This window comes from Strongylocentrotus purpuratus, unplaced genomic scaffold (genome assembly GCF_000002235.5).
Source record: "Strongylocentrotus purpuratus isolate Spur 01 unplaced genomic scaffold, Spur_5.0 spur5_scaffold_11, whole genome shotgun sequence".
Classification (NCBI taxonomy): domain Eukaryota; kingdom Metazoa; phylum Echinodermata; class Echinoidea; order Camarodonta; family Strongylocentrotidae; genus Strongylocentrotus; species Strongylocentrotus purpuratus.
In genome coordinates this window covers 30,557,524-30,567,792 of record NW_022145596.1, presented here as the reverse complement: position 1 = coordinate 30,567,792, position 10,269 = coordinate 30,557,524, and the positions used below count along the sequence as shown (strand labels likewise).

The 10,269-nt window shown below is 36.5% G+C and overlaps 2 protein-coding genes across 2 annotated transcripts; both read right to left on the bottom strand.

Moving 5' to 3' along the window:
• Positions 1-634: 634 nt before the first annotated feature.
• Positions 635-1,630, bottom strand: LOC115922128. The gene has a single exon (XM_030980219.1). The coding sequence runs from the start codon at positions 1,628-1,630 to the stop codon at positions 635-637; it is 996 nt and encodes a 331-aa protein (XP_030836079.1).
• A 7,516-nt stretch (positions 1,631-9,146) lies between these two features.
• Positions 9,147-10,269, bottom strand: LOC100890530 (sortilin-related receptor). Its single transcript, XM_030980218.1, has 2 exons — positions 10,043-10,269; positions 9,147-9,958 (listed from the first exon to the last, which is right to left on the bottom strand). The coding sequence occupies exons 1-2, from the start codon at positions 10,192-10,194 to the stop codon at positions 9,301-9,303; spliced, it is 810 nt and encodes a 269-aa protein (XP_030836078.1). The 5' UTR covers positions 10,195-10,269; the 3' UTR covers positions 9,147-9,300.

Here is a 10,269-nt window from a genome sequence, read left to right as displayed (position 1 = left end):
AATTCCACTTCCACCCTAAAGCGTAGTTTAACTTTAAATGTGAGCATCTAAACAAACAGATAAAAATACATTCAAATATAAACTCCAAAAATGTAATTCCATAACTCCTTAACTCCATAATGAATTTGAAGCAAATCCAAAATTGTGTAATGTCTATAAAACAAGCTATTAGTCTGTGTTACATAAACTCAGCTGAGCTGAACCTTTAAGTGTACACAATGTTTTAGTATAAACACTGCAATTCCTTTGGATCTTTCAAATAAATGAAATGCATGGTCAACTTTCTATCTTGACCTTAGACCTTGCATGGTTATCTCTTTACAAATCCTTTACAAACATAAATTTCTCAAATAACAGATATTTCTCTTAAATTCAGAAATACCAAATTTGTGCTTGATGTGATAACAGCTAAGCGTTCGTCCAGTTCAGTTAGAGTTCTATGTTGCCGATTCTATCAAGCACAGTTTATGAATCGGTCTCACTAGAGTGGTTGATTTTGTTTTCACCTTTGCAGTCCTGGCGTAATTGTCTCTGCCAGCAAATGTCTCAACAATCCTTCCCATCAACCACTGATTTCTAGGCAAGTCATCCTTAATCAACACAACATCACCCTCAGTTATATTTCTCGTTGGCACTAACCACTTCTGTCGTTGTTGGAGGGCAGGCAGCTACTCACGAGTCTACCTGCGCCAAAAGACGTCTGCGAGAAATTGGATTTGACGCCATCTCCGTCGACTGTACATGTCACTCTTACCAAACACATCAGAAGGGAATACATTACTCTGACGTAGAGGAGGAGATGGTTTGGCGTCAAAGGTTCTGGGTCCCTGACATCGTCAGAAACCACGGTGAGCGGGCGACCGTTGATAAAAGCTTCCATCAGACACATCAAGGTTGATAAGCCCTCATCAGAGAGAGCCTGTTGCTTCAGTAGCGCACTTAGGATCTTCCGGATCTGTCTCTCCCAGGAGCCCCCCATATGAGAGGCACTTGGAGGGTTGAATTTCCAATCGATTCCTTTCTGCAACAAGGGATTCTGGATTTTCTGCTGGTTCCAGTGCTGGACTCCTTTCTTCAGTTCGCGATTACCTCCAACAAATTTGGTGCCATTGTCACTTCTAATTACTTCTGGCTGACCTCTACGTGCCATAAACCTCTGCAAAGCGTTCAGAAATGAATCTGTATCTAACGAGTGTAATATTTCAATATGAACTGCACGTACCACCAAGATGCACCCGTATCTCTTCACGTGAGAGCGCCCTTGTTTTACCATAAAGGAACCGAAACAGTCTGCATCAACATAGGAGAATGGTGGCTTCTCTGAGTGCACTCGATCTTCTGGAAGGTCAGCCATTTTCTGCGAGCTTGGAGCTGCTGACCGCTTTCTGCAAACCACACAGTCCTTCAGCACCTGTCGCACTGCCACTCTACCTCGTATCACCCAGTACTGCAACCTAAGTGATGACAGGACATATTCTCGTCCAGAATGCCCTGACACTTCATGGAGATGCAGCACAATCAGCTTCACAATATAATGCGTCTTTGGTAGAATGATGGGATGCTTCGTCTGCTCTTCAACAGATGCATGCTGAAGGCGTCCCCCTACATGAACTAGACCATCATTCAACATTCTTGGGTCTAGTCTTAAGAGAGGACTAGATGTCTTTATTCTGCATTTCTGTCCTTTGCTTTCCTTAGCATTTTCTTTAAGGATTTTGAACTCTTCAGGAAAGCATTGTTGCTAAACATGTCTCAATATGGCTCGTTCAGCTTTTCCCTAGTCTTCTGCGTCAAATGTCCTCTTTACATCAAATGACGTTGTATGAACCTTGATTCTCAGAAAGTCCTTTACACGTAACATCCAGGCCACACTACGTTTCAGCTGGTACCATGATGAGTAATAACTGATGTACTCATCTATTACATCCTTTCCTTCATCATCAGATCCATCTTTACCAGACTGACATATGAGAAGATAATTTGGGCTGTTTGATTTCCCCCTTATTCTCATCTATAGACTCCATCACTGTTGGGTCTCGCATGCATTATGATAACATTTCTTGCCAACCCTTATGGAATAATGAGTACATTAAAATAGGCAATAGCTCAATATATAATAACAAATTGTGTCAAAAGGGAGTTCGTTTTGTCAATGATATTTTAGACACAAATGGTGACAAGAAAGGTATAATATTCAAATACATTTTTCTTTTTTATCGTGGATTATGCGATGCGATTAGACAAGGGTTTAACAATTGTACTATTTTTAACAAGGTGCCACAACCTCTTTTCCCAGAAACAATAGCATTCGTTATGAAACGTATTAAAGGTAAAGACCAGTTATGGTCATACGATTGCATTGTGAAAGAAACGTTGTGGAATCGATCAGAAAAGGTTGATCATCTAGCATCTAGCATCTGCAAGGTTCTGGAATCATTAAAATTATAAGAAATTTGGCCCATTTTTCGTAAAGTTACAAGCACTATACACAGAAAGATGTATATGGGACTACCCTATATCTCTCACAGAACATGAGAGAAACAAATTTACCAAATATATGAATTAGTAGGCGGTTTCCCGGCAAATTTTGTATCATCATGTATTAGTCAAAACATATTCTTTCACATGATTGGTAATGAGAGCTTCCATTTCATTTTTTGAAATTGGGGCGTTTCCAATACTGGTCTTTACCTTTAAAGGATGTTCACATATCTATGCAATTTTATTAAAGAGAAGAAAAGGACTATGTAAAAGTTTTCTTAAATGGAAATGTATTTTCGACCTGAATGATAAGAGTTGGGAAACATATTGTTATTATACCATTGATGTGGGCTTACGATGGTTTTAGTTTAAAGTTTTGCAACGCATATTATATACGAACGATCTACTGTTTAAAATGAATTTAGTCCCAAGAAAAGAATGTACATTTTGTAATGAACATATTGAAACAGTTATACATCTGCTATGTGATTGTACGCATGTTAAACATATTTGGGGTAGGTTAGAGCACTGGATTAATACTGGAACCGGAAATAAATTAACATTTTCATTACAAGATAAATTATTTGGTGTAAGAGGTTCAAATAATTATGCATTGAATTGTATACTGATTGTGGTGCGACAGATGGACTTGTATACTTGCAAAATAAAGAAACAATTGCCCGACTTTGATAATATTAGAGTTTCGATTATAAATTACTTCAAAAACGAAAAGTATATTGCAAAGTCGAAATGTAGAAATAATAAATTCACAAGAAAATGGTTTCAATTCAGGAATTTGTTTACTTAAAATGATATTTTTTCTGTATTTGTTTTTCTTTCCATGAGTGTCAGAAATGAATTATTGATTTGTTATTTTGTGTTAGCTCAACAGTTCATCAATACTTGTATCTTGAAAAGCCAATTTTATTTATGTTCAAATGAAAATCAATAAAATCCCTGTGGAGGGAAAAAATATGAAAAAAATAAAATATTGTATGTACGTTCTAAGTTGCATGTAGCATAAGATTTGTCCGTTCTCATTTTTAACAATGTACTATAGATATATTTTGATATATGCCTTGCATAGAGTGAGGGTTTCCATTAATAATGAATTCTAAACTTAATTCGGTATCCTCACAAGGATGTTCATATATATTCAAAAGAGTTTTTCATGAGAATGGAATGCCTTCATATAACTGTTTTATTATTTTTATTTCAATGTTGTTTAAACCCATTTTCCTAAATTCTGTGATAGATTTCAATTCACCTTTCCTATCAACAATATGATGTATTTTAAAAACATTTTTCAGAAATAAGTCTTCATGGAAATACATTTGCCCCTAAATGCGGATACATCTATTATTGTAAATAATTTGATTTCTTTTTGAAATTTCGTTCTTAAGCAAAAAGGCTTTTGTTCCTAGCCAAGCCTTTAGCCTAATACGGTAAAAAATCTGGTAATGACAGTGCAAGTAAATCTGGCGATACATTGCTCAAAAATATCAAGAGGCCGTAATATTTTCTAGTCAGGTATTCAAAATAAGGTTTCCAAATCATATTTGAATCTCCTGTTATAAGTCTTTTCATCCACAGAATTCTTTGTGTTCGAATAAATAATTGAAAATCTGTCAATTTAAGACCTCGTAATCTAAAAAAATAGTACTCCGTTTGATTTTATCTTTTCCATTCCATTAAAAAAAAATCAAATATCAACACTTCAATTTCACGGAATGCCCAAGGCGGTACAGGTGTGAGTGATGATACACATACTAGTTTTGATAGAACAAAAGTCTTAATTAGTTGATTTTTCCCCATCAAAGTCAAATCTCGTTGTTTTCACCACATAAGCAACTTTTTAATTTTACTTAAGATTTCTTTGTAATTATTTTTTTCCTGGCTTTCCATGTCTAACGTAAAACTGTATACCTAATATCATTACAATATTTACTATCTTACCAAATGGAACTATTACATCTTTATCCGCGTTTGGACCCAACAATAATACAAAGGTTTTGTTTCTATTCATCTTCCCTCTTATAGAGCGATACGATCATAGAATTCTGTTCTGTTGGAAGATTGAAATGTACTATAGCTGATTTGATATCAGGACCAACTCCAACTTCCATCCCTTGTACCGTATATCCACTATGGCAGTTGGCTTCATCATTACCTTCGATGCAGTCGTTATTTCAATTACATTGCTTAATACTTTGAGAGCGAGCCCGCGCACAGTTTCCCCTGTGACGGAACGATTTCGGTTACATCGCCAGTAATGGAAAATTTGGCGGTGCATTCTACTTTCATTGCTCATTGTAAGATTGTAAGATTTTATTGACTCTATCGACCCCCTCTCGGGGTATGAGAGTACAAACATATTTACAACATAGTATCAATATAACAATAGTATAACAATGATAAACATGTGATAACATGAAAATTGATTAACATAATAAGATAATATAAACTAAGACAAACATGTGATAATATGAACAATAATAAACATGTGATAATATGAACAATAAAAAACATATGATAATATGAACAATGATAAGCATGTGATAATATGAACAAATAAACATATTTACAAATCAAGGCGAACTGGGCAATTCACCTTCCTACCGCTACGAGTGTGCCTAACAACATTGCTTATTTGTGAGCTATCATTTACGGTATTACCATCTACCCTTGAATCTTTTGAAAAATATGACATAATAATTCTAACAAATTTGGCTAATTTCTTTAGCTGGCAAGCGTGAACTGTATTAAAAACCTTATCCATGTGCAATGCACTTGGTCTTAAGCTACTACCACACAAGTTATTTGGTATATACATTTTTCTTTCATTTTGAAAGAATGGACATACAAAAATATAATGAAATTCATCACCAATATCTGTTGGTGAACAGAGTGGGCATTGCAAATCATCTACTACATTTGCATCAAATCTACCTTTATTAACTGGTAATCTATGTGTTCTGCATCTAAATTTACTTAAAGTTATTGCTTCCTTCTGACATAATATCTGCAGGTATTTTTCATAAACCAACTCATTCTTAAACATCCTATAGTTCGTGCAAATACGATTTGACCAGGTAGCTGCGCTCCATTCCTGAATAGACATGTCAGAAAGCCTGGTTTTCATAGTATTCATAATCCAGGCAGCACTATATCCTTCTCCTTGAGCTCGCCAGACGTTCCCAAGTCCTGCATAGTCAAAACTGTCTGTAAGAAACTCGACCCATTGTGACTTTATATTAACTAAACTTTGTCCTTCACTTTGCAACTGCAACAGAAACTTAAAAAGAATCAATGAATATTTTGATTGCTTCCCTTTAACTAATCTAACCCAATATCCAATCATCCTACACTTAATTTTATCGAGTATTTTACCACGTCCAGTTTCACCATAAACCATGCAGTCAGGTGTGCACTTATTTACAAACAATATCGTTCTTAAAAATTTTCTTTGGAAAACTTCAAGTTGATCTATACACTCATAGCCCCAGACCTCAGCACCATATAATAGAATTGGCAAAACTAAGTGATCAAATAAATGACATTGTGTATCAACAGATAAATGCAACCTTTTTGCCTTTACTAACATACTATACATTGCCTTTCGAGCTTGTGTGACCTGTTTAGCAATTGCTTTTTTAAAGTTACCATTATAATTAAACGTCACTCCTAAATATACAAAGTCATAAACAACTTCCAGTACACCACCATCATAAACAAATTCTGGCATTCTTCTAACTTTCCCACGTGAAAAAACAACAATTTTTGTTTTGCTGGCATTAACAGTTAAGTGCCAAGTATCACAATAATCTTTCACTGCGTTTAGGGCTTTTTGCAACTCTTCAGGAGTTTCTGCTAGAATAATTGTGTCATCAGCATATAACAAAGAAGATAACTCCTTATATATTTCAATACCATCAAAAGGCAACTTATTTTTAATAATAGTATTCAAAAATTCTAAGCCCTTGTACGAGTTTCCTATAGATTGTTGGAAATCGTTCAAATAAATAGCAAACAAGAGAGGTGAGAGGTTTTCACCTTGACGCACTCCAATATTGCATGTAAATAAACTGGACATATCTCCCTCATTAGCAACACATGATTTTGCACACCTGTACATGTTCCTTATAACATTAAAAATCTTGCCTTTTACTCCCATTCTAAACATTTTAACCCACAATGCTGCACGGTCAACCAAATCAAAGGCTTTCTTATAGTCAATGAATGCACAATAAAGGCGTTTAGAATTCTTTAAATAAACATCAATAATAGACTTTAAAACATATACATTATCTGTGATTGAATAGTTGGACCGGAAGCCAGCTTGCTCTTCTCCTAACAAACTCTCATCCTCAAAAAACTGAGTGATCCTATAGTTCAAAATTGATGTGAACAGCTTACCTAAGCAACTCAACAAAGTAATGCCTCTATAATTATCAGGGTTTGTATTCTCTCCCTTATTCTTAAATATAGGAATAATTATCCCAATACACCATTCTGTTGGAACAATACCAGAATTCAATACAACATTAAAGAACTTAACTACAACCTCATTTTTTTCGTGATTTTTAGTAAATGTAAAAATGAAAGATCGGACTTTTTTCTTTCTAAAAATGTAAGTTTTGTTTATCATTACAAAAAATAAAGTCTGTGATTTTTTTAGAGGAATTGCCGTCTTATTTTGCTGAAGCTTCACGTCTTTCCTTTTCAATACACTCACAATACAAACTGCGTTAGCAACGCCGCACGCGCAGATCGGTCGATACCTCCATTCATTTCCCCATTCCATTGTCAATGATTGTCGTCTGCTAAAGCTCGGCCGATTATCAACCGAGCCATAAATAATAAGCCCGAGCCTTCGTTTTACATGGGTTTTCGACATATTTTGTAACTATATTCTGACCAACATTATGCCATAATCTACAGTAAAGATAGGACTATTTGGGAAATGAATTTTGAGATAAACATTGTTTTATTCTCGAAAACGAAAAAAATATTTACTTTGAATGCTTTCGACCTCGTTTCTCATAATTTGAAATATTCATTTTGTTTTAGTTTTTGCCTCCCGCTTAATTTTGTTTATTTTTCTCTATCTATACATCTCTTAGAACCCTATTCTGATATGAGGTTGCTGTATCAATAAAATATTTATTGAATTTTTGTACGCATATTTGATTTGTTTTGTTTGTAATGGAAAGAGCTAAATCAAGGACAGAGATTACAACAAAATCATAATTCATCACAATTATTCCCCCCCCCCCTCTCTCTCTCTCTCTCCTTCTATCTATTTATCTATCTATCTCTGTCTGTTTATGTCTGTCTCTCTGTCTCTCTGTCTCCCTCCCCCCTCCCTCTCTGAATACGTCAGGAATTTCGTGAAATTGGAATTGTGCTTCAGTGTGTGTGTTTTTTTTTAAAGGGTGTTGCTAATAAGGAGGTAATCGCCGAAGTCTTGGTAGTCTTTTATTTATTCGAAAATAAATAATATTGAAAATATAGTAATTCATTATATGTTATGAAACAATAAAGAAAGAAGTGCAAACAACGTGATAATTCAATTCATTTGTCTTCGTCTCCATCTGTGCTCTCGTTCAACATATCGTGTCAATAAAACTTTGATAATCCTCGTTGCATGATTAGTTCTGTAGATGGCATGTACATGTAAACCGGTACACGAAATGATGATGATGATGCTTACAATATTCTAATAAAATAGTAATGATAATAAAAAAATATTTTCTTCATCTTGCACTCGCTTTTCTTCGTTGCCAGAAAACTTGTTTTTATGTTGCCTTGCATTTTTTTCTCCAACAATGGTAGCATCTTTGCCCAGGAAAAGTCTCATATTCGTTGCTATACCGCCGGAGTTGCTCAATACAAGAGTGATATTCCGTGGGGAGAGAGAGGAAGAGTAAGGGGTCGTTTTTCAGAACATAACATTCGAACATTTCATATGCCCGCCCAAACCAAGACCGGCTTTAGGTTGATCAAGATATTTTACTCAAACCTGCTCTAAAATGGTTAGATGCCCTCGTAAAGGTATATAAGTTAGAGTGGTTGTTTGTATTGTCATTTAGATTGACCTATTGACGTACATCCTCTTCTTTCAAAACGGTAAACTTCCAGAGTAGTTACTTTTTTTTTTACAATATTGTGTTCCTCTTAGGGTGGGGGATAAGCCTTTCATAAAAGAGGTCCATATATGAATGATTCGCTAAATTGGTCAAGTTTATAAAATGAACAGCGTATTGTCACGTAAATACCCTACATCGATAAAGCTTAGATTAGTATATGATGAAAAAAATGCCACACCGGTAGGGTAGATAAATATAAATAAGTAATCAGGGTCGAAATCGATAATACGACCCGTAGTACGAATATCTGAAATGCGGAAGGGTGCATACGGAACTTGGAAGTAGCGTCAAGCAAGAATCCTGGCAAGAATATAGAACGGACGCGCGCGTACGCGTCCGTCTTCAGCTGTACGGGTATTTCGGGCTTTTTTTTTTTAGATCCGAACACTAATTTAGAGTAAAGTTGAAATGATATCACTTTTTCTCGATTTTTTTTTCTACGTAACTATATTATTTGTTTAATAGATGAGATGAATGAATATATCTAAATAATAATTCAAAGAACTTATAAGCACATAATAGCTAATAATAAGCTGGAAAACTTTGTCAACATATTAGGGATATATCTCGGCTTCTGTAGAAGCCCGTCGTCACAGACTTAACAACTCGCTCGGCTTCTGTAGAAGCCCGTCGTCTCCAAAGTGTAAAGTTGGTCGATACAATATCCGGATTATGGACCGAAGAACTGACCCATCCCGCAGATGGTTGGCGTTTGAGTTGTGAACACATGTTGACATCCATCTCCATCACTGAGATCGGAACAGTCGTAGTAACTGTTGCATTGCTCTGATCTGGGTATGCACTTCTGACCATTCCTGCATTTAAAGTCACCGTTAAGACAATGGGAGATGGTCGTCGGGACAGGAATGTTGGTGGTTGGCCATCCAGGCTCTTCAGTTCCGCAATGTGCCTCGTCGCTCCTGTTTGAGCAGTCAGCCTCGCCGTCGCAAACAAACCACTGCCAGACACAGCGGGGCGTGGCCCCTGGTCCACAAGGCACCCGCAGGAACCTGCAACCAGGATCCTGAGTAGTGTACGGCATCAGCGTGGAAGATGAGTAATGTTCGTCACTACCATCAGAGCAATCTTCGTAGAAATCACATTCCCAATTCTTCGGTATGTACTGCCCATTGTCGCATACAAAGCTGTCCCAATCACATGTGTTAGGGTAGATCTTGGAAGTGGCATTACTAATACAATCGTATTCATCTGAGCCATCTTCGCAGTCTCTATATCCGTCACACTTCCAATTATACGGTATACAGAGATCCGAGGTATAACAATGGAAGTCTCCATCGTTGCAGTTTAACGGATCGGATGTCGTCCATTGGGGCCACAATAGGGACTTTTAGATTTGCGTGGACTGATACGTGTGACGTCCATTCAAGGTAGTGCATTAAAAGGACATCGACCGTAGCAATCCGCATTGTCTTTGTGCAAATCTAAAAGTCCGTATTGTTGAAGATGGGCAGCCTTGCTCATCGCTGTTGTCTCCACAGTCATCGTAGTTATCGCACTGCCAATAGGACGGAATGCAATGGCCATTTTGACAGGTGAACTGCATAACATCACAGGTATATGCCGTGCAGTTTTGGTACGGTGCTGCATCTCAATTGTTCCCACAGCCGTTCTCACCGTC

Bases quoted from the DNA above. Each gene is read 5' to 3' on its own strand.
- LOC100890530 (XM_030980218.1), bottom strand. From the start codon at position 10,194: ATGCAGTTCACCTGTCAAAATGGCCATTGCATTCCGTCCTATTGGCAG. The intron at 9,959-10,042 runs GTCGATGTCCTT...ATTGTGGCCCCA, and splicing joins AGACAATGCGGATTGCTACG to ATGGACGACATCCGATCCGT.
- LOC115922128 (XM_030980219.1), bottom strand. From the start codon at position 1,630: ATGTTGAATGATGGTCTAGTTCATGTAGGGGGACGCCTTCAGCATGCA.